We start from the raw sequence: 24,796 nt of genomic DNA, 5'->3' as shown, positions 1-24,796 counted from the left end.
TTGCTGAACCACTCAGTTACAGGGATGCAAACAAACCAACAATTGTTAAACAGTGGTGGGAGAAAACACACATTCATACATATATAAGGAATATGAGGGGTTTAGTTCACTGATGATCTCATCCAATAGGTACACTATATAAGTGCTATAACTGGTCATCTGGCACTACCACGTTCACATGGTGCTTTTCATGTGCCACCGACACGGAGAGCCAGTCAGGCGGCACTGGCAACAATCCATGCATGAATGGTGCTTATTGCATGCCACCAGCATGGGAGCAAATCAGGCATCACTGGCATTGGCAACAACTACAATTTCCATTTGATTGTGATTTGATTTTGATTTCACTTGACTCAATAGGACTCCTCAAGCACGGCATATCACCCGACGATTCAAGGGTACTTTTTAAATGGGCTGGTTATGTGACACTGGTGTAGGTTATGGCTGTGATCTCACTTTACTTGCCGGGTCTTCTCAATGGCAGCATATCTCCAGAGGTTTCAGTCTTTCATCATTGCCTCTGTGAGACCCAACGTTCGAAGGTCATGCTTCACTACCTCATCCCATGTCTTCCTGTTAGGGAGTGACACCTTTTCACACAGCGCTCCTCATCAATACGCAGCACATGACCATAAGAGCAGTCGTCTCTCTTGCACACCACATCTGATGCTTCTTATGTCCAACATTTCTCTCAGGGCGCTTACACTCTGTTATGTGTGCACACTGACATTACTCTAATTGAATACTCTAAATGACCTGAAAAACTCGCTCTGCTTTGGTTTTGTTTTCCTTTTCCCTTTAATAAATACATACATACACACACACACACATACATACATACATATACACATACATACATACATATACACATACATATATATATAAGTATAAAGTCAGGAGATGTGAGAAGTGAAATATAGATTTATTTAGCCATATGATTTCCATAGAATTAGAGCTGTTTCACAACCTTCTCTATGTTATATTATTTTCAGTATGCAAGAAATTATACATACATGTTTGCATTAATATGTGTGTGTATAGAGAATGGATGTTAAATAATAATAATAATGATGATGATGATGATGATGATGATGATGGTCGTCGTTGTCGTTGTCATCATCTTCCTCATCACCATTTAAGATCATCTGTTTTCCATGCTGGTATGGGTTGGACAGTTTGACAGAAGCTAGCAAGTCAGAGGACTGTATCAAGACCCTAATATCCAGCACAGAGGTGTCTCCCAGCACAATGATTTTCCATCACAAAGGTACCTTCCAGCACACGTGTACTTTTTAATACATAGGTACCTTCCAGCATAGGAGGTGCCTTAAAGTGTAAGCACATTGAGCCAATAATGGAGATCCTCTATGTAATTATTCAACATACTTGAAATATCGGTCAATTCTCCATTAAATCATACCCTACCATCTTAAACAAGAGGACACATTAGATATTGCAGTCCTAAATAAGACTGAAAAGGAGAGATAGTCATGACAGGAACAAGAATTTCTGAAAGAAATCTGGCAAAATGGAACAGGACTATATTCAAGACCTAGGAGAGAGAAGCTCCCCTCAAAATTCAAGGAGGCTGTGAGGAGCTTTTTTTTTAGGGAGAGAGGCCCACCAGATATTCATGGGTCCTTTCCTTGGCTCTTTGGCCTCCTCCAGGCCAACATACTGGCTAAACACCTTTCTTATAGGCCCTCACTGGAACACCTTGGATCATAAGTTTGATTGATTACAGCTGATCTGGGTTAACCAACAATAATTAAAGAACAATAAAAGAATAAAAACATTTATTGTTAAACAGTTAGCACCAAAGTAAAGGAATTAATTTTGTAAGGGATGGGGCTTTGTAATTAGATGAGATGTAAACTACTGGACTAATGAAGAGTAAAGTAATTATGAATGGGGAGATGTGAGAGGAAAAAGAGGGAGGGGAGAGAGAGAATCTAAGACAGTGGTTCTCAGGTGAGGTCGATATGGGCCGGGGGGGGGGGGGGTCCATATGAAATTTTGTGGTTCAAGTTTATGCTCAATAATTTGCTTATACTTCTACAATGCATGAAATATTTTAACAATTTTTCATACAATTTCTAAAAAAATATAATAGGATTTTCAAATATGGAATGGTTATGTGGGTCCAGCCACGTAAAATAAGAATCAAAGGGGTCCATAGGTTAAAAAAATGGTTGAGAACCATTGGTCTAAGAGAAGGAAAACAACAGCAAGGAGGAGGAGGAGGAGCTGAAAAAGAAGAAACCATTGAGAAAAGGAATTGATAGGAATTGTGAGAATATGATGAAGCTGGAAAATAATGAGAGGAAAAGACTAACCTTTGAAAGACAGGTGACTTCTGTAGAATGGTCGTAGAGTTTCTTGAGGTCAATTTTATTCTCCATTTGTGAATGTTGGTCAGACAATAGTTGCTCTATGATGTCCAGACATTTCTCCATGTCCAAAACGTTATTCAGTTCTTGGTATGTATGTTTGAAAGGCACATCTGTAATAGATTGGTATAAAAGTAAAAAATACATCCTTTGTCAGTTTTAAACACAACTGAGTATAGTTACAACTGTTCCATCAACTGCACTACGAGGTCATTGTATTTATATCAGAGTTCACTGCATCTTATAGCAGAGACAGTAGTGAGTTAATGAAGTTCATAACCATAATTGGTTATTCTTTTGTCATTTCACTTTATTATATATATATATATATATATATATATATATATATATATATATATATATATATATATATATATATATATATATATATAGATAGATAGATATATATATTCTTTTATTCTTTTACATACTTCAGTCATTTAACTGGGTCCATCATAATTTGACATCTCTTTTTCTATGCTGGCATGGGTTGGACAGTTTGACATGAACAGATGAGCTTGAGGGCTGCACCAAGTTCTAATGTGTGCACTGGCATGGCTTCTACAGCTGGATACCCTTCCTAATGCCAAGCTCTTCACAGAATGTATCGGGTGCTTTTTACATGGCTCCAACACTGGTGAGATCACCAAGTACTCACAAGACACTGAAGAGGTGAATACACGGCTTGCCCATCTGGAGTGTGGGGAGAGAGATAGGGAGCATAGGACACAAAAACAGAAAAGGTGGGTGGTGGATGTGTAAGTGCACTGACTGTGAATAGTGTGACAAATGATTAGAGACAGGGAATGAGTTAGATGCAGAGAATATCAGGAGAGGAAGTGAAGGAAAAGGGTAACATGATGGAAGACTGGTTGACTGATGGAAGACTGGTTGACTGATGGAAGACTGGGTGACTGATGAAAGACTGGGTGACTGATGGAAGACTGGGTATTAGGTGAGTTGTGGGAGAATGCTTGCAAGAACCTCAAATCTACTGAGATGGATGGGTTTTCTCAAGCACTGCGTATCACTATTCATATATGGGTGCAGGCATATCTGAGCAGCATGCTTCCCAACTATGTCATCTCAGTTTCAGACCCACAGCTTAGCACCTTGGGCGAGTGCTTTGAACTATAGCCACAAGATGAGCAAAGCCTTGGGAGAGGATCTTGTAGAAGGAAACTGAAAGAAGCCTGTTGTATCATTTCTATATATATATATATATATGTATATATATATATATATATATATATATATATATATATATATATATGTGTGTGTGTGTGTGTGTGTGTGTGTGTGTGCGTCATAAGTTTCAAACTTTGATTAGAAATGAAAAAAAGGAACTAATGGAAAATCCACACAGAGGACAAGATGTTGCTAATTCCTCATCAGTTATTGTCCAAAAGGCCCTTTATTGTTCATTTGGTGGAATCAGCATCTAGATATTTATATATGTATATATATATACATATAACAGAAGGGGAAGAGGGGGGGGAAGTTGTGAGAGAGGAATAATTAACTTACATTTTAAATCAGGTTCCATGGATTTCTCAACTGTCAAACAACACATTTCAGAATGAATTTTGCCCATATATGGACTGACAATAAAAGCCACATACTTTGATCCACCACGAGCAAACCATTCCTGAAACAACAACAACAACAATAATGTTTAACCTTTTTAATATTAACCAGCCTGGGCTTTAAAATAATTTCAATTAAAACCTTCCTTAAAAATTTTGTTAATCTATGTCCCAAACACAAGCTTAATCATGACAAAGTTATTTTACCAAGTTAACTGAAATAAAAGTAATGTACTTCAATAGATATATGGTAACAAAAGGGTTAAAGTGATCTGAATTAAACCTTTTCATTAAAGCTCCATGTTGAGTTATGCTACATCAACCCCAGTGTCTGACTGGTACTTCTTTTATCAACCCCGAAAGGATGAAAGGCAAAGCTCACCGTGGCGAAATTCGAACTCAGAACGTACTGCCTTAATAATAATAATAATAATAATAATAATAATAATAATAATAATAATAATAATAATAATAATAATACAGTTCTATATTTAAGAGATGAGGAATTATTTACATTATTTACATTATTTACATTTGACGGATATTTGTCCTCATCTTGTTTGTTGTCAACACAACGTTTCGGCTGATATACCCTCCAGCCTTCGTCAGGTGTCTTGGGGAAATTTCGAACCTGGGTTCTCATTCCTAACGATGTTACTATTATTATTATTATTATTATTATTATTATTATTATTACTATTATTAATCAGGTCGCTGCCGTGAATCGAACTCGGAACCTTGGGGTTAGTAGCCTGCGCTCTTAACCACTATGCCATATGCCCGTGGGCATATGTAAATAATGTAAATAATGTAAATAATAATAATGGCTTCAAATTTTGCCACAAGGGCAGCCATTTTGGGGGAGAGGACGAGTAGATTAGATTGATCTCAATGTTTCACTGGTACTTGATTTATTAAACCTGGAAGGAATTTGAACTTAAGGACAGACAAAATGTCGCAAAGCATTTTGCCTGGCACGCTAACAATTCTGCCAGCATGCTGCCTTAATAATAATAATAATAATAATAATAATAATAATAATAATAATAATAATGGCGGCGGCAGCGGTGATGATGATGATGTCTTACAAGTATATAGAAAATAGCACTACTATAGAAAATAGCACTACTAGGACCCACACACATCCTATGTAAAACAACTTCAATACAGTGAAAATAAGAGCATCACAACAAACCACAGCACATACCCAAGGCACACAGAGCTGTGCTCGGTAGTGTAGTGACAGCACATGATAAAAATAAGACTACTGAATAATAATAATAATTGTTTCTCATTTAGACAGAAGGCCAGCGATTTTGAGGGGAATGAGTTAGTCTATATTACTAACCCTAGTATTTCACTGGTTCACTGATACTCTATGTTACTGGGACCCTTCCCAAACAGTTGTAAGGCAAATTCAACTTCAGCAGGATTTGAAACCAAAACATACAGAGCTGGAAGAAATACTGTAAAGCATTTTTCTAACCCTCTAACAATTCTGCTAGCTTACCCTCTACCCAGAACAAAGAACAAATCCAGTGATCTCACCTGATATTTTAGTTGACTTTCAATATCCCTAGTGGAAGGGTTGGCTGCAAATGTAGGGTGTGAATGATACCATCCAACTACAGACTGTCCTAACTCAGTTATGACGGTACCCACTTCAGTTTGAGACACTAAAATAAACAGAAAGACAAAGAAATTAAGAAAATAATTAAGATAACATTCATACGCTCAAGACGAACTTATAAAATTTATCAATGACAATTAGATTATAAAAATCTCAATAAACATAATTAGCTTTTTAAAATATCACTTTATCAATCAGACTACTGGATATTGTTATACACTGCTGGTCTCAATGTGCTTCAGAGCATTGTTGTAGTTTTTGAATGATGCCATACTGCTGACAAGATGGGCAGACTGACATTCCTCTGAATGGGATGTCAGTCCATCACAAGGTTACCCATTTACAGCTGAGTGGACTGGGGTAATATGAAATTGTTTTGCTGAAGAATACAATGCATCATTGGTCTGGAAATTTGAAACTGTGATTCAAACAATTTAGCAATCCTGAGTGCACCACTAAGCCATCGGCCTTCACTTTTTAGACTATATCAATGACTAACTTAAAAAAGCTGCACTCTGTGCAGACAGAATTTCACGTTTATTATTATATATAATAGGTTTATAATTCAGTTCTATATCTAAGAGAGGAGGAATTATGTACATTATTTACAACTGACAGATATTTGCCCTCATCTTGTTTGTTGTTAACACAACGTTTCAGCTGATATACCCTCCAGCCTTCATCAGGTGTCTTGGGGAAATTTCAAACTTGGGTTCTCATTCTTAAGGTATTTTGTTGTTGTTATTATTATTATTATTACTCAGGTCACTGCCTGGAATCAAACTCAGAATATTGGGGTTAGTAGCCTGCGCTCTTAACCACTATGCCATATGCCCGTGGGCAATTATGGAGTGAATTTTAGGACTTATAAATCTAATATTTTTCTATCCTTCCTTAATACCGGTTCCCAATATGCTGTTCATGTCTGTACTTGGTCTGTTTAGGAGGTTGTTGTGTCCTAGCATATGTGCTGCTTCTTTCAGTTTTCGTATTTTCCAGTGGTGTTCTCTGTCTATTATTTTAACTCCATCCCACAGGGGGAGGTGGTCTCCATTTTCCCATACATGATCAGCTATACCCGATTTATCAATATCGCCTCATGTCACAGCTTTGCGATGTTAGTCTACCCTTATTTTGAGGGGGCGGCATGTTTTGCCTTTGTATAATCTACCACAGCTGCATGGGATGGAGTACACGCAGTTCTTAGTCATATTCTCTTTTATTGGTGGTTTTACTCGAAGGAGATATTTGCGAAGTATTGTATTACTTTTGAATACTGTCCTGATGTCATATGGGAGGACAAAAACAACAGCAACAACAACAACAACATTGAAAAATACCTTACGAATGAGAACCCAGGTTCGAAATTTCCCCAAGACACCTGATGAAGGCTGGAAGGTACATCAGCCGAAACGTTGTGTTAACAACAAACAAGATGAGGACAAATATCTGTCAATTGTAAATAATGTGAATAAGGTTTATAATTAACCAGGCTATAATATACTTCACTAATCTTACAAAATATATCAATGACAAATTATAATTAATCAAACTAATGATGTTATCAGCCTAGTAAAATACATCAATTAAAATAGGATTATAATCAGTTAAATTATTCATTAACCTCATTAATCTTGTAAAATATATCTATTACAATTAAATGAAACTTTTATAAGTGATAGCTATTCCAAAAGTTTGCCAATCAAATATTACACCTGTTTCATGAATATATTATATTATTTATTAATCCTTTAATATTTTTTTTAATTGGCTGTTGATAATAGGAAAGTACCTAAACTATAATTAGTCAACCAAATGACGTTATTAAAATGGTCTTCTAAAATATCATCATCATCATCATTATTTAATGTCTGTTTTCCAAGCTGGCATGGGTTAGACATTTTGAATGGAGCTGGTAAGCTGGAGAGCTGTAGAAGGCTCCAGTCATCTGTTTTGGTATGAGTTCTATTGCTGGATGCCCTTCCTAATACCAACCACTTTACAGAGCGTACTGGGTGTCTTTTAGATGTCACCAGTACAGGTGCTTTTTATGTGTCACCAGCACATGCCACTACCACAATTTCACAAACCATATAACGCATGCCAGTTTCACTTAGCTTGACATGTCTTCTCAAGCAAAGCAAATCAACAGAAGTCTCGGTCACTTGTCATTGCCTTTGTCGGACTCAACAACCAAAGATCATTTTTCACCATCTCATCCAACATCTTCCTATATGATATTGATATAATCCTATATCAATGATAATAGGATTATAATTAGATAATTGACATCACCATTAGATATGAAAGCAAAATTATTTATTCAATAATTACCTCTATAATTTTGATTCGAATGATCTCAAATCACCATGAAGTATCTTATTCATATGGATGTGATATAGTGGCAGGTTGAATTTGAACTCAGAAACTTTATAACTCATGACATTCTGATCTACTAGGCCATACACACACATGTATATGTACAGATATACACAAGCATACATGTACAGATACATGCATGTACACACACATAAGCATACATACATAAATACATGCTTACATATTACATAGAAACAGATGAGGGTTGGTGACACTTCATCTAAATTCCATCCAACCCATGCAAGCATGGAAAAATGGATGTTAAAAAGATGATAATGGTGATAATAAAAAGTGAAAGAAGAAAAAAGGAATTTAAGGAATTAAAAAGAAAAAAAAAAGCAAGGAGGTACTTACCTGCATCCATTTCACACTGAATACCTGTACTTATACTCCGACAAGGCATAGCAGTTTTTATTTTCATGCGGTTGCCTTCAGGAGAACATTCCCCTCCTAAAAGCCCAACTACTTCTGTTTTAAACATGTGGGCATGTACATCCATGGTGATTAGAGCAGAGGATTCAATATCTATATGTAAAGGAGCCTGCAAAATTAAAAGAAATTATGAAGCATCCCTTAGGTAAAAACACTCTACTTTAATCTAATTGCCTCAGTAGTTAACCTGGCTAATCTAGGGCCTCTCTCAGCCAGGTTTCATCATGAATCTGCACATATACATCTTTTTTCTTTTACCTTTTACTTGTTTGCAGCCATGCTGGAGCGCTGCCTTGAAAAAATTTAGTTGAACAAATTGATCCCAGTACTTACCTTTTATAAAAATTGGTACTTATCCTACTGTTTTTCTTTGCCAAACTGTTAAGTTACTGGGACATAAACACACCAACACTGGTTGTCAAACAGGGGACAAACACACATACAAAGACATACACGACAGGCTTCTTTTAGTTTCTGTCTATCAAATCCACTCATAAAGCTTCGGGCTGCCCAAGACTGTAGTAAAAGACACATGCCCAAAGTGCCATGTAACGGAACTGAACTTGGAACTGTGTGGATGGGAAGCAAGCTTCTTACCACACAGCCACATCCGAACCTATACATATAGGCTTCTTCTTTTAATTTTCTCTCAAACCCTGGGGCTCATAAGGTTGATTAAATGGTTTCCAAGGAGTCTAAGTGATTGAGATCACAACATTCCCCTGACTAGGATACTAGTCAGTAGCAAAGTTCAAGGCTGGCAACTTTTTGAGGGGATGGGACAAGTTGATTACATTGACTACAGTACTTGATTGATACTTTATTTTATTGATGCCCAAAGGGAAGAAAAGCAAAGTTGATCTTAGCATGATTTGAACTCTGAATGTAAAGAGCAGAAAAAATACTGCTCAGCATTTTGTTTGGTGTGTTAATGATTCTACCAGCTTGCTGCCTTCTATGTAAACATTAGCAAAGGTGTTTTCATTTTGTGAAAGATTAGCAGTGACCTTTGTTCTTGTATGCAAGCCTCTCCTATCCCTGCAACCAGTGCTGTCCAAAATGAAAAGCGTAAAGGTTGGTACAACTGGCACTAGTGTCATTTCAAACATTGTCAATTAAATTAGTCAAACTAATGACCTTATTAGCCTTGTAAATCAATGATATAATACATATCATTGTCAGATATAAAAGTAAATTTTTATTCAACAATTTACTCCTTCTCTAATTTTGATCAGTTCGATTCATCCATCCATCTTCTCTACCCAATTTTCCTGGAGGATCATGGGTGTAGATTCTTCAAACACCTCCTCCATAGGGTCCCATCAGAAGCAACCATCATAACACTTTCCAACTGGATTCTCAAGTGTGACCGACTGAGTCTATAGATATTATAAAACGATCTCAATTTAATAAACCTTTAAGTCTCCTGCCAGTTGGCTTGGCTTGGAGAATCTGTCTTGTGATTCTTGTGACATTATAATTATGCATCCATAGTACTGGAACTGTGACATCTCAATGCAGAGAGGTAGTGGCTCTGCCTGAAGAGACTCCCTGATCCCTGATCTATGTATCTAACTGAGAAATATTACAGTTCTATATTTGAAAGAGGAGGAATTATGTACATTATTTACAATTGACGGATATTTGTCCTCACCTTGTTTGTTGTTAACACAAACTTTTGAACCTGGGTTCTCATTCCTAAGGTATTTTTCGATGTTGTTATTATTATTATTATTATTATTATTATTATGGAATCAAACTCGGAATCTTGGGGTTAGTAGCCCGCGCTCTGAACCACGGGTATATGGCGTAGTGGTTAAGAGCGCAGGCTACTAACCCCAAGATTCCAAGTTTGATTCCAGGCAGTGACCTGAACAACAACAACAACAACAACAACAACAATAACAACAACAACAGCAGCAACAACAACAACAACAACTACAACAACAACAACAACAACATTGGTTCGAAATTTCCCCAAGACACCTGATGAAGGCTGGAGGGTTAGGGTTAACAACAAACAAGATGAGGACAAATATCCATCAATTGTAAATAATTTGAGTAATATTACTTAAGAGATTCTTCAAATGTGCTCCATTTTGACTGCTTGAATTTGCAATCATTCTCTTTTGGGCGTTACCAAACATTCATAACCACAGGTGATGATAGGTGCAAAAACTGAAAAAAAGTTAGTGAGTTTGGTTCTTCACCAACCTCTTCTCTTGTGAAGATCGACTACCGGAGCTGGTACATTATTGTGCCAACAATAGTAATTCTAGCTTCCAATTCAGCCTCATGCCTCCCATCACTTGTGAATATGGCCCTGAAAAACTTAAACTTCACCACTTGTCTCAGTGACATTCCACCAACATAGATACTGCAAGACATCTCATCCAATGCTCAAATAATGCCACCAATTTACTCCCGAAAGGATGAGAGGCAAAGTTGACCTCAGTGGAATTTGAACTCAGAGTACAGAAAGTTGAAACAAGTACTATATAGCATTTTATCCAACATTCTAATGACTCTGCCACATCACAAGCTGGGTAACATAGCAACATAAATCAACAAAACTCACCATTTCTTCTGGGAACATCTGGCATGGAATTAACCGGAATGGATCTTCAATAAGTTTCGTTCGGCTCATTTTGGGTTGGGAGGCTTTATTACATTCCTTGTTCTACAAAAGAAAACATTAAAAACAAATTAGATTGATGATGGACAGGTATTGATGATGGACATGTTATTGCTGTGGTTACTATGGTTGTTGTTAAGAGCATGTTTATTGTCATTATCATCATTGTCCTTTTAACTTCAACTTTTCCATGCTTGCATGGGTCAGGTGGAATTTATCGATGCAGATTTCCTATGGCTGAATATTTTTCCTCTTGCCAACCTTTGCCTGTTTCCAAGCAAGGTAGTATTTTTCATGGTCAGACATGTTTCCCCAGACATTGGAAACGAATGACCCTGTTTGTATGATAGTGACACCCATTTACAACATGTGATAAGGACACATAAACATAAAATAATATAAATTACCCCATAATATTGCACGTTTGTAAAACTGTAAACAGCAAAACTGCTTGACACAATATGAAAATTTCCTTTCCAAAGGGTCATATCATTCTGTTTTTTTAAATTTATTTTATATAATTTTAAAAAATTTAATTTAAGAAAATCTTTCTTCAAATATTGTGACAGTATCAAGAATTCATTGCAAAAGCTTTTTAAAATACACTCATACACACACACACACACATATATATATTTGATGGGCTTTTTTTCAGCTTTTGCTTATTAAATCCACTTGTAAGGTTTTGATTGGCCCAGGGCTCTAGTAGCAGACACTTGCCCAAGGTGCCACACAATGAAACTGAAACCAAAACCATGTGGTTGGGAAGCAAATTACACAGCTACACCTACCTGTACCCTATTTAATACTGATTACCAATTTTATCAGTGATTTAGCTTTGACTGATTTTCACACAAAATACAATTTTTGTTGCTACCTTTAAAAAAAACATCATCATCATCATACATACATGCAGGAAGGGCTGTTTGGTAAGAAGTTTGCTTCTCAACTACATAGTTTCAAGTTCAGTCCCACTGCATGGTACCTTGGGCATGTGTCTTCTAATATAGCTTCAGTTTGACCAAAGCCTTATGAGTGGATGTGGATTTAGAAGATGGAAACTGAAAGAAGCATGTTATATATATACATATATCTGTGTGTGTGTGTGTGTGTCTATGTTTGTCCCCTATCACTGCTTGACAACCACTGTTGGTGTGTTTACATCCCTGTAGCCTAGCGGTTCAGCAAAAGAGACCAACAGAATAAGTACCAGGCTTTACAAAAATAATAAGTTCGGCTAAAATTCTTCAAAGCAGTGCCCCAGCATGGCCATAGTCTAATGACTAAAAAAAGGAAAAGGTAAAAGATAAAAGACCGTCACCATCATCATTTAACATCTGTTTTCCATTTTATCATACTGACATGGGTTGGATTGTTCAAAAGGATCCAATGAGCTGCAGGACTGCAACAAGTGCCAATATAAACTTTGGCACAGTTTCTGAGGTAGGATGCTCTTCTTAGTGTCAACCACACCACAGTGTGTACTGACTGCTTTTTCTCTGGCACCAGCACTAGTGAGGTTATCAAGTAACTTTCAAGACAGGAGAGAAAGAACAAGGAAAGAAAAAAAGAGGAAAAAGGTTAAAATAAATAAAGGTAAGTAAATACCTTTTTCCCAGATACTTACACCTTATTTTTGCTCACTGCTTTCATGGATTCCCATGACTCTCTGTCACCATTCAATTCCATTATTATGAATTTGAATTGAGAGCTTGAGTCATAATGAATCTTTCATTAACTGATTACACAACCATGGATGCATTGCAGTTACTCTATAGTTACCCCTATAGATGCATTGCAGTTACTCTATAGTTACCCCTATAGGTGCATTGCAGTTACTCACTTGATAGAGCTTGCTGATCTTGACCATTGATCTTCTTATTTCTTTACTGCCCACAAGGGGCTAAACATAGAGGAGGCAAACAAGGGGTTAAGTCGATTACATCAACCCCAGTGCATAACTGGTACTTAATTTATCGACCCCGAAAGGATGAAAGGCAAAGTCGACCTCGGCGGAATTTGAACTCAGAACGTAGCGACAGACGAAATACCGCTAAGCATTTCGCCCAGTGTGCTAACGTTTCTGCCAGCTTGCTGCCCTAACCTTGACCATTGATCTTCTAGGGTTCTTCCGCTCAGCATCAATATAAGAAGCATCATTGGCTCAGTTGAGCTCTTCCACTACCTCTTCACAATCTGCCATGCTGCAGTCCCATCATTTCACCATATCCCTGGCAGGGTGGCTGAACGGGTGCCATGCCTTACCAAAGAGCAGCCTGTAACTATGCAGGGAACGGTCATCACTCTGTGAGATATTTTGAAATACTTGCATACCTTAACTCCCGCCCACTCTTATATAAATGTGGAGTAGTCATGTATCTTCCCCATAGCAAGACGCCACTGTTTACCCCTGGCATAAAGCCACCATTCCACCTTCTCTAATACTTCCCACTTAGTCAAGGAAGGCTTTTCCTTTTCTCCCTTTTTCCTTTTCATGTAAATTACTTGGTAAACCTCCTAGAGCTAGTGGCCTAATAAAGCATGCAGTACACACTGTAAAGTGGTGGGCATAAGAAAGGGCATTCAGCTAAAGAATTCATGCCAAAGCTGACATTGGAGCACAATGCAGCCCTACAGCTCATTGGATCCTGTTAAACCATCCAATCCATGCCAGCATGAAAAATGGATGTTAAATGACGATAATGACGATATATTTACTAAAGAAATAGCAGAAAATAAAAGATTAAAAAATCAAGATTTACCTCGGCTGTTTTGTCTTTAGAAATCGTATCACAAACCCAGAAACCCTCATCATCTTTTACACGCTTTCGTCTGGGTCTCTGAAACAAATATACAAGCAAAATCTGAAGCAGTTACAAAAGTGTTGTCTTAGAGCAGCAAGTTCTGTTTCTAAGGTTAGAATTTCAGGGGTTTGGTAACTATTTCTGCTACTAATAGACCCCTTCCAATATCTTCATTTTCATAGGTAAGGTCCCACTACATGGCATTTTAGGCATATATCTTTCATGATAGCTGTGGGTCTACCAAAGCCTTGTGAGTGGATTTAGACAGAAATTGAAAGAAGCCTGTCGTACATATATGTATGTGAATATTAATGATGTGTAGGGACACTGTATTTCGTTATGCAACCATAATATACTAGAAAGTGATGTATGGGAATGTGTGTGTGTGCCTTTTTGTGTTTGTCCACCACCACCACCACTTCACAACTGGTATTGGTTTGTTTACATCCCTGTAACTTAGTTCAGCAGAGACTGACAGAATAAGTACCAGGTTTAATCCTTTAGCATTCACAGTTTTGAATTAATTATGCATTATCTTATAGTTTTGAGATTTTGATGAGGTAACCATTTGTTTTTAGAATGACATTTTAGGGTTGGCATGAGATGCCAGATCTGGTTGGTTTGAACATAAAACAGGTAGAATATTTTGGCCAGATATGGTTGGTTTAAATGCTAAAGGGTTAAAAGTAAGTACTGGGGTCAATTTGTTTAACTCAACCCTTCAAGACAGTGCCTCAGCATGGCCACAGTTCAATGATGGAAACAGCTAAAAGATATAAAGATTAATATTAAGCACTCTTTGAACCCCTTTGATACCAACTCACCTGAAATTGTCCCCTGGTTCCATGATACAAACTTCCCTTTTTAAAGTCATCTAAATTAAAACCTTCCATCAAAATTTCATGTTCATTTATATTCCAAACATCAGGTTAAGAATGATAAAGTTATTTGAATAAATTCTTCATTAGAAAATTACTATTTTTAAATCTCACAACGTTTTGAGCTGAGTGGGGGTGCTGGATTCCCTTGTTCAAAAAAATAAGGACACAGATCGTGTCATATAGCCAGCTGGAGACAATGTCTCCTGGGGCTAAATTACAGCAACATTCGTCCTAAACCAGGACTGCCATGTTATGTTGGCAAACAATCTTTACTACAAAGTACTGTTGCTGAATATCTCACGCTGTGAGATTTAAAAATAGTAATTTTCTAATTTATAGATCAGTGACTAGTTGTCACTTTGAAAACTATACATTTCAAACAGGAATTTGGTAGCGCCACCTCTAGCCAAACAATTATTCTGTGCTGATGAAGGAAATAACTTGGAAATCGTGATACACAGATATTGTTTTGAGCTGAGTAGGAGTGCTAGATTCCCTTGTTCGAAAATATAAGGACACAGATCATGTCGTATAGCCAGCTGGGGACGATGTCTCCTGGGGTTAAATTACAGCAACATTCGTCCTAAACCAGGACTGCCATGTTGTGTTGGCAAACAATCTTTACTACAAATTCTTCATTATTTTCAAAATTAATTGAAACAAAGAGTGTATTTCAAAGAAAGTATGGTAATGAAAGAGTTAAAGAAAAAAATTATGAAGTAAATATTCACCATAGCATCTAACTTGCTAGTCTGCTGGTCCGGAACCTCTTCATTTGCACATGTCTTCTTCGTTGTTGATGTTGAAGATTTTGGTAGCTGATTGTAAGATGCTTGTTCTGGGAAGCAAAATAAAGATAGAGAACAACAGAAAGGTAAAGACATATACAAGAAGAGAGAGGGAGAGAGAGGGAAGGAGAGAAGGGCAGAGAGGGAGGGAGATGGGAGAGTGGGAAGAGATGAGAGAGGGAAAAAGGGAGAGAAAGGGGAGTTCAGAAGAGAAAGAGAGAGTGTGAGAGAGCCATACATACATACATACAAAGAGAGAAAGAGACAAACAAATAAAAGAAAGAGAAAAAGAGAGACTTATAGAGAAATACACACAGACATAAAGAGAGAGAAAGAAACACACACGTACACACACATAAACATGAAACAGTGAACTATGTTGATAATTCCCAGTCAACAAATCTTCCACCAGCTCTACACTTCCAAAGATGTAGAGAATAAAAATAAATCCCTTACTCAAAAACTAGGTGAAGGTTAATTAATGACAGAAAGGGCAACTGGCTTTAAAACAATGGTTCAATAATATGTACACAACTAACTCATGCTAGCACAAAAAGACAAATATAAAACAAATAAACAAATAGAATAAAAGACCATGAATAAATTGAATAAATTCTTGATTAGGAATTTAAAGTTATTCTTACCACATCCAAAATTTATGGCGCCAATGCTTTCAATATAAGTATGGATTTTACCGATGCAGTTCACATCTCCGCAGTTTTTCAAACCAGGACGGACTGAGGTTTTATTTAAGAATGAAGGTTTGCAGGCTTTCCTGTTGTAACAAAAATGATAGCAAATTATTATACTACTGGAGAAAAGTTGGGCATAAGAGGCATCAGATGTGGTGTGCAAGAGAAATGAATGCACTGGTATGGTCATGTGATGCATATGGGTGAGGAAAGCTGTGTAAAGAAATGCCAATCCCTAACTGTGCAGGGAACCTGTGGTAGAGGTAAACCCAGGAAAACATGGGATGTAGTGGTGAAACATGATCTCTGAACTTTGGGCCTCACAGAGGCAGTGACTAGTGACTGAGACTTTTGGCAACATGCTGTACTTGAGAAGACTCATCAAGCCAAGTGAAATCACAGTTGTGGCTGATGCTGGTGTCACGTGGCACCCGTACAGATGGCACATAAAAAGCAACTTTTGAGCATTGAGCCTCACAGAGGCAAAGTGGTTGAGCTCCTTTTGGATGTTGAGCCTCACAGAGGCAATGACCAAGACCTTTGACATTATGCTGTGCTTGAGAAAAAGACCCATCAAGCCAAGTAAAATCGCAGTCATGGCAAATAATGGTGTTACGCAAATGGCACCTATGCCGGTGGCACGTAAAAGCACCCTTCAAGTGTTGGACCTCACAGAGGCAAGGACAGAAACCATTTGGCATTATGCAGGGCTTTGAGCATTGGGTCTCACAGAGACAAGGACAGAAACCATTTGGCATTATGCTACACTTGAAAAGATGCATCAAGCCAAGTGAACAATAAAACATTAATGATGATGATGATGATAATGACGAAAATAATGCTAATTACTCCAAACAATGAGTTCCAGAAATGTAACATCTCTGGTGACTTTACTCTCATGTTATTGTCTACCTCCAGATGGGCTCCGAATGAACAAACCTATAATCAAAGGCATTCCAATCATGACCATCAAATCTTTATTTCAGGCAGTATATCTAGGACTACTGTGATGGACCAGAGTCCTGTCCCAGGGAGTATATATGTCAGAGAATCCATTAAACCAGCCCTATGAGTCCATATGACTCAGGAAGGAACTATATAACTACTATATCTATATGTAGGACTAACTTTTCTATGTATCCTTCTTGATTTTAAGACTGTCGGCTATGATTTGAGCCAGATTTAGCTGCTATCTCTAGCATGCCAATTGATTACATAACAGTAAAGAAAGGAAGACTAAGTAAACTCCCCACCCCTTTTTTTCAAACCCCAAGAAACACTTACCAGCAATCCAACATGTAATTCCTGATTTTCAAATATCGTTGTGGTGTTTTGGAAAGTCTTCCATCAAAGAATTCTGGAAAAGCCTTTCTTTCTTCTTCACTGATATGTTCATAGTCAAGGACTATTTCTTCACTTGGTACTATGCAAGGGATTGATTTTTCTTCAGCTGAATGAAAAGAATACTCATTAAATATCCAATATATATATATATGTACACACACACACAAACACATACGCATGTTGGTCAGCCCAATGCTACAGTAGAAGACATTTACTGAAGATACTACACAGCAGAACTGAACCCAAGATCATGTACTTCCAAAACAAACTTCTAAACCACACACCCACCAGCCATCATATCTTAGAAGAATAAGAACCATACTCATGACCTTTTTGCAAGACTTCCAAGACTGGTTGGTGGGAGAATAAGGTCTTGATACCTTCAGCATTAAAATGTGGCCCAAATGCTTGTAACAGAGTGGTCCCTATTAAACAGGTAACAGGCCAAGTGTGGTGTTGAATCAGATGCTAGATTAAGTCCATTAATTGACAGCAGACAGACTTCCAGTTCCCATCTCTTCTGGGTTGAACTAGGGCTGTAGATAAAACCACTTGGGCGAGATGTCACACAGTAAGATTGAACCAGGAAGTGAGGAGGGGTCGCATTATTGCAAAACAATGTTCTTAACCATACAGCTATGCCGCATGCATTCAGTAAACAAAAAAATAATAAGTTTATTAGAATAACCATAGAAACAAGATTAAACTTACAAAGGCTGTCAAAATTATCCATTTCCTCTGTTTCATCTACAGGTGGTGGAGCCAGTTCCTCGTCTTGTGGGTCCTTTGTCATATCTGTATCACAGTCAATTTCGGAACCAGGAACTGCATCATTATCAACAGGTTGAGGACAGTGTTGTGCCAATGGCACTACTGGATCAGGTTTCACCAATGAATTCCCATTGACACAGGTCTGGGCTACATTAATGCAGACTGGATTAGACGGAGGCAGTTTCTTTTTCACTTTTGCACAACTCTGTTTCTTGATGTTGGCAGACTTCAAAAGTGCGAAATAGACAGAGTTTGGAGATGCTGACCGATTGTTCAAAACTTGGTTGTTCTCCAAGTTATCCACACTTTCAATGTCAACATCAATGTCTTCATCCTCAGATTCACTATTCAATGTGGCTTTGTTTTGGTCAAGTGGAGTCAGAACATCAAGGTTGGTGATGGAGATGTTCATCTTGTCACTGTTAACAGATATCAAGTCCATGGAGTTGACAACAACGCTACAAGGTGGTGACACCATACCATTTTGATGGGAAGGAGGCTTTTTCCTCTTTGTATTAACAGTATAAACAGTGGGTTGTGCTGTGGTCACAGATGCTAGAGTGGTTGACAGAGGGTCTTTGATTGAATTATGCTGCAGCAAACTTATCGGCTTCTCTGATACATTAGGTTTTTGTTTCAACTAGATTAAAATTTGTAATAAAAAGAAGAAACAAGAAAATAATATAGCAAAACATTACCAAAAACCAAAAATAGAGTAAGTAGCCTCTAAGATATTAAAGAAAGGCTAATTACTAATTTATTCTGATGAGAAAAGAGGGATAGGGGTGATTGTGTGGTTAAGGAGCTTAGTTCCAACCATATGTAGTTTTGGATTCAGTTCCATGATACGGTACTTTGGGCAAGTAGCTTCTACTACAGCCTTGGGTTAACCAAAGCCTTGTGAGTGGATTTAATAGAAGGAAACTGAAAGAAGCCTGTTGTATATCATCATCATTTAACATCCCTTTTTCAATGCTGCTATGGGTTGAACAGTTCAACATGAACTGACAAGCCCAGAAGGCTACACAGAACTTTAATGTCTGCTTTGGTATGGTTTTTATGGCTGGATGCCCTTCCTAGTACCAACCACTTTTTACACAATGTACTGGGTGTTGTTTTGTATAGCACCAGCACTATTGAGCTCACCAAGTACCTGCAAGACAAAGCCCTCTTAACTGAGCAGGGTACAATACTGAAGGATATGAAAGCATGATAGAGGAATGAGTGTCTTTTATGTTCAGACCAGCCAGATCTGGCTTCTCCCATCTACCCTACAATGTCATTCTAAAAATAAGCAATCATATCATTAAAATCTCAAATGTAAAATATAATGCATGATTAATTCAAAATAAGGTGAATAAATAAGGATTACATTTGACTGAGTAACCTGAATGCTAAAGGGTTAATCACCAAACAATAAACAATTTGTATTCCTTTACTTTCTCTTGTATTCCCATTTTCTTCACTTTCCAGCTCTTTTTCCTAATGAAAGCACATTTGCTGGGTTGTCGTGCTTATCATGAACAATCCCTGGATATTAGGGCCTCAAATCCTATGACTCACAGGGCCAGTTACTTGGTTTCCATGGTGTATAAGTGATCAAAATCACAATATTCCCCTTAAATGGGATGCTGGTCCAACACATGGTTACTCATTTACAGCTGAATGGACTTGAGCAATATGAAATGAAGTGTTCTGTTCAATAACACAATGCAACGCCTGGTCCAGGAATTGAAACTACCATCTTGTGATTGTGAGTGCAACACCCTTACCACTAAGCCACAAACCTTCCCTTATGCAAACTCATAAACACACATATTGTACAGGCTCACTTGTATGGCTACACACCTTATAAAGACTCACAGCTAAGGATACTTTTTAAATACAACATACCATATTCTTAAAATAGTGCTGTGCATAATTCTTCACTTGTAAACTTGTTCTTTCAGGAATGAGAAGAGCAATTTTTTTCCAACTCCTTCCATAGAGCTCCTAAAATGCAAAAAAAAAAGTTAGAAAAGAAAAGCAAAAAACATAAAATTAAAAAAGAATTATCCAGTAAAATTGAATGAAAGCAAAACGATGTGGAGTAAGAAATGGGCAGAAGTTCTGAGAGCTTTTAACAAGCTTTTAGAAGGATAAGCTACTGATAGAGATATCTCAGAGATGCTATCTGCAGGAAAAATGATAATCAAGTTAGTCTTAACAAAATGAATCAACGAGGGAGCCTCTATGTAACCTCACAACCAAGATGAAACAGCAGTCAAATCTCTCTCAAATTATATACTACAATTTTCTTTAAAAAGAAAAGACAAGTAGGACAATATAGTACAAGACAGACCAATGGCTTTGTGAGTAAAATAAAATTTTGCCGACAAAAATTGTGCATAATTTCATCATTTAAGTATATATGTGTGTAGAGGCTGTCAGGGAGGGGTAGTACCTTTGACAGTGGGGGAATCTGTCACACTTTTAGAGGTGGTTTGTCCTTTTTAGTCTCCACCTCACTCCCAACTCTCATCTGTGGCTCCAAGTAGCTGTTTGCATTCAATGACAGTCACATCCTGGTAAGCCATTTCAACAGGAAGGCTACACCAGGTGAGGGTAGCCAACAGGTGAGTTAGGGATTACCTATCTACACATGTAAAGAATGAATCTGGCAGACATTGCAGAAGAAACTTTTATGGCCCAACAGAGAGGAAGGCAGCTGCAGCAATGCACTGTGGAGCAAGCAAGACATCTTGACCATCTGTCTTTATCCCCAAACATCTCGACTTGATCTTGTCACTAGATTTAACCCTTTAGCATTTAAACTGGCCATATCTGACCCAAATATTCTATCTGTTTTATGTTCAAACTAACCAGATCTGACCTCTCACACCTACCCTACAATGTCATTCTAAAATTATACATCACTGAAATCTTGAAGCTATAAAACACTGCATGATTAATTCAAAATAATATAAATAAAAAGCAGCATTCTATTTGACAGAGTAATCTGGATGCTAAAGGGTTAAGGTGGTCGTGGATGAGAGAATGATGGTGCACAACTCTTTTTCACTTTAACCCTTTAGCATTTAAACCAGTCATATCTGGTCAAAATATTCAGCATTGTTTTATCCTCAAACTGGTCAGATCCGGCCTCTCACACTTTCCCTACAATATTATTCTGAAAATAAACGATCATGCCATTATTCAATGAGAATAAATAAACATTACATTTGACAGAGTATTCTGAATGCTAAAGGGTTAAACAAAGTCGCCACACAAGTCCTCAGTCATCCTACAACTAGACAGTCCTCATCACCCCAACAGTCATACACACGTATATGTGAATGGGGGGAGTAGTCAATTACATCGACCCCAGTGTTTCACTGGTATTTAATTTATCGATCCCAAAAGGATTAAAGGCGAAGTTGACCCTGGCGGAATTTGAACTCAGAACGTAAAGACGGATGAAATGTCAAGAAGCATTTTGCCCAGCATGCTAATGATTCAGCAGGTCACTGCCTTTGTGTGTGTATAGATCATTGATATACTCACCGAGAAGACAAATGCTAATAAACCACTGTTATGATTCAAAAATACCTTGTGGTATTTATTCTGCCCTAATTATGTAAGAAATGCAGTAAAATAAAGATTGGCCTATGGGAAACCCATAACCAAAAAGTTTACCACTTTATACAAAATGTTATCATCATCATCATCATCAGTCACATCGTCATCATCATTATTTAACGTCTGTTTTCCATATTGGTATGAGCTGGAGATTAAGAAAAATAATAAAAAAATAAAAATAGGTGCAAGCAGGCTGTGCTGCACTTTAGGCAAGTGTTTTATTTTACGGCCCTGGGCTGACCAATGCGTTTGCCTTCTGAATGAATAGGACAGTGTAGAAGTCTGTTGTGTGTGTGTGTGCATGTGTTTCTTCACATTTCCATTCATTCACCCACCACTTTGTTGGTTTGTTTACATCCCTGTACTTAGTGGTTCAGCAAAGTACCAGACTTAAAAATAAATTCTGGGGTCAATTTGTTCAACTAAACCTCTCAAAGCATTGCCACAGCATGGCCGCAATCTAGTGACTGAAACAAAGAAAATATAAAAGAGATAATAAATAAATAAATGAAACAAGGTCTTTGACTCACCAATCCTTGTTGAAAGAGTTTCTTCTCATCGGCTGTCCATAACTTCTTGTTAGTTACTGGTTTGCGCTTGACAGGAGTTTTTGGCGACTTTTCATGAATCATTTTAGCAACACCTTTTCCATTCATATAATATCTTAACACATTGAAAGAAAACACTTTGAAATGCAAAGCAACAGGGGAATTTCTTTGTAGCGTCCCACTTTCATAGAACTACCAACTAAATAAGGCTTCCAAATCACACCTTAACATCATAAAAAAAAAGGTTATGAGTGCAGAGCCCACTCCTTACTCAATTAAACTATTATAAAACATTACCAATGGCTGTGTAATTAAGAAAGTTCACTTTCCAACTACATGGTTCTGGGTTCAGTTCCAGTCAGTGACATCATAGGCAGATTTATTATATAATAGCTCTAAGCTGACTAAAGCCTTGTCAGTGGATTTGGTAGATGGAAACTGAAAGAATAAGCTCATCATATAAAGGGTGGGCCAAAAGTCATGCACAAAAATAAGTTCAGTATGCTTCGGATTTGTCAAAGACATGCTTTAATTTTTCTAAAATTGAATAAAGTAAATAAAATAATGATGAATGCACACATACTTGTACATGATGGACAAAATGAATAATAATAACGTAATATAAAAAGAATGTCAAATGTTTTGATGTGTAACTTTTAGCCCACCTTGTGCAAGTACGTGTGTGTGTGTGTGTGTGTGTGTGCAAGACATGAGTATGTGTATGTGTTTATTGTCATTTGTTTTCAATCTTTCATGAAAAACAAGTTCAGCCATAGGGAAATATTGTCTTGCTTAAAAACAAGTCAGAATTGGTGACAGGAAAAGCATCGAACCATAGAAAACCTGTCTCAACAAGGTCCATCTGACCCTGCTAGCACAGAAAAGTAGATATTAAACTGAGAATAGGATGGTGATGACTTTGATGTTTCAATAACAGAATGGTGTATAATTTGTATGTTTGTGTGTGTCTTAACAAAAGGATACTGTTCTTCTTGTAACATTTTCTCAATTGTGGCTTTTGACTTTTCATCCATACAACTGTCCAAAGTCCACCCCTAGAAAAAGAAAGTTAAAACCAAATGTAATATGCATATAATATACCATACACACACACATACATTATATATGTGGTCTGATCAATAAGTATCTAGACTGTTGCATTACTAATGAAGTTAAAGCATACAGATTAAAGCTGTTTGGCACAGATTGACCTTGAACTCTGCTATGCATGTGCACTAAGTTTTAAGATTTTAGCTCACTTCTGCTGTTTACAGCAGTGCTTGGAAGTAACATGCAGTGTGTGTTCATTGCATTGACCATGACAGAGAAAGTTGAGCAAAGAATCTGCACCAAATTTTGCCAAAAGCTTGGCGATATCTGCTCAGAGGCCTATGAAAAATTTTCAAAAACTTTTCATTGTTCTCAACACAATCGAGATTTTGTCCAACTGAAACCCGAGTGTTCTTTTAGTCAGCTGAAAGCAGTTTTGGCACAAACTTGGCAGACACACATCTCAAACCCAAATCTTCAGTGATAATGGACTGAACTGAACCATAACTAATCTGCACATCCTCTGATAACTCACAGATGGTGATTCAACAAATTAAAAGAAATATGTTATAATTGACTGTAGAAACAACAACAAAATTATTGACTTGACTTGATTGGCTTCCATGCCGGTGGCACGTAAAAAGCACCAACTTGATCGTGGTTATTGCCAGCTTCCTCTGGCCCGTGCCGGTGGCATGTAAAAAGCACCCACTACACTCACAGAGTGGTCGGCGTTAGGAAGGGCATCCAGCTGTAGAAACACTGCCAGATCAGACTGGAGCCTGGTGCAGCCTCCTGGCTTCCCGGACCCCGGTTGAACCATCTAACCCTTGCTAGCATGGAAAACAGACGTTAAACGATGATGATGATGATGATGACACGTGTACTAATCTCTGTATTCATCATTACTGTACTGAATAAACACTCAGTTAAATATTCATAACCTAGAGAAGCAAACCCAGGATTTACCCATCGGATAAAACACAGTGGGAATGCTTATTTCAAGTAATTCCAGGTGCTCATTAAAACTCAGTGCTTGAATGGTACTCGCCTGGATATTGCATTCCTATCTATACACTTTATGGGGAGGCACAATGACCCAGTGGCTAGGGCAGTGGACTTGCAGTCATAGGAGCGTGGTTTCGATTCCCAGACCGGCCATTGTGTTTATTGAGCAAAAACACCTAAAGCTCCACGTGGCTCTGGCAGGGGGTGGTGGCGAACCCTACTGTACTCTTTCACCACAAC

General features: G+C 37.6%; 1 protein-coding gene across 2 annotated transcripts in view; it reads right to left on the bottom strand.

Annotated features, from left to right (window-relative positions):
• The window catches only part of LOC106883004 (deubiquitinase MYSM1), a 31,854-nt gene that overhangs the window by 1,743 nt on the left and 5,315 nt on the right, over window positions 1-24,796 (bottom strand). For both annotated transcript variants that reach the window (XM_089340576.1, XM_089340575.1), the window contains exons 3-15: window positions 23,483-23,553; window positions 22,481-22,613; window positions 20,226-20,324; window positions 18,273-18,972; window positions 17,502-17,667; window positions 16,170-16,300; window positions 15,469-15,575; window positions 13,815-13,892; window positions 10,996-11,097; window positions 8,340-8,526; window positions 5,525-5,652; window positions 3,918-4,038; window positions 2,337-2,503 (exon numbers count right to left, since the gene is read on the bottom strand). In XM_089340576.1, coding sequence (XP_089196702.1) covers window positions 2,337-2,503; window positions 3,918-4,038; window positions 5,525-5,652; window positions 8,340-8,526; window positions 10,996-11,097; window positions 13,815-13,892; window positions 15,469-15,575; window positions 16,170-16,300; window positions 17,502-17,667; window positions 18,273-18,972; window positions 20,226-20,324; window positions 22,481-22,613; window positions 23,483-23,553 — 2,190 coding nt within the window. The remainder of the gene's footprint in view (window positions 1-2,336; window positions 2,504-3,917; window positions 4,039-5,524; window positions 5,653-8,339; window positions 8,527-10,995; window positions 11,098-13,814; window positions 13,893-15,468; window positions 15,576-16,169; window positions 16,301-17,501; window positions 17,668-18,272; window positions 18,973-20,225; window positions 20,325-22,480; window positions 22,614-23,482; window positions 23,554-24,796) is intronic.

Source organism: Octopus bimaculoides, chromosome 23 (assembly GCF_046866305.1).
Source record: "Octopus bimaculoides isolate indiv1 chromosome 23, ASM4686630v1, whole genome shotgun sequence".
Lineage (NCBI taxonomy): Eukaryota > Metazoa > Mollusca > Cephalopoda > Octopoda > Octopodidae > Octopus > Octopus bimaculoides.
Note: the sequence above shows the minus strand (reverse complement) of the source record. Positions and strands in the feature narration are given on the sequence as shown.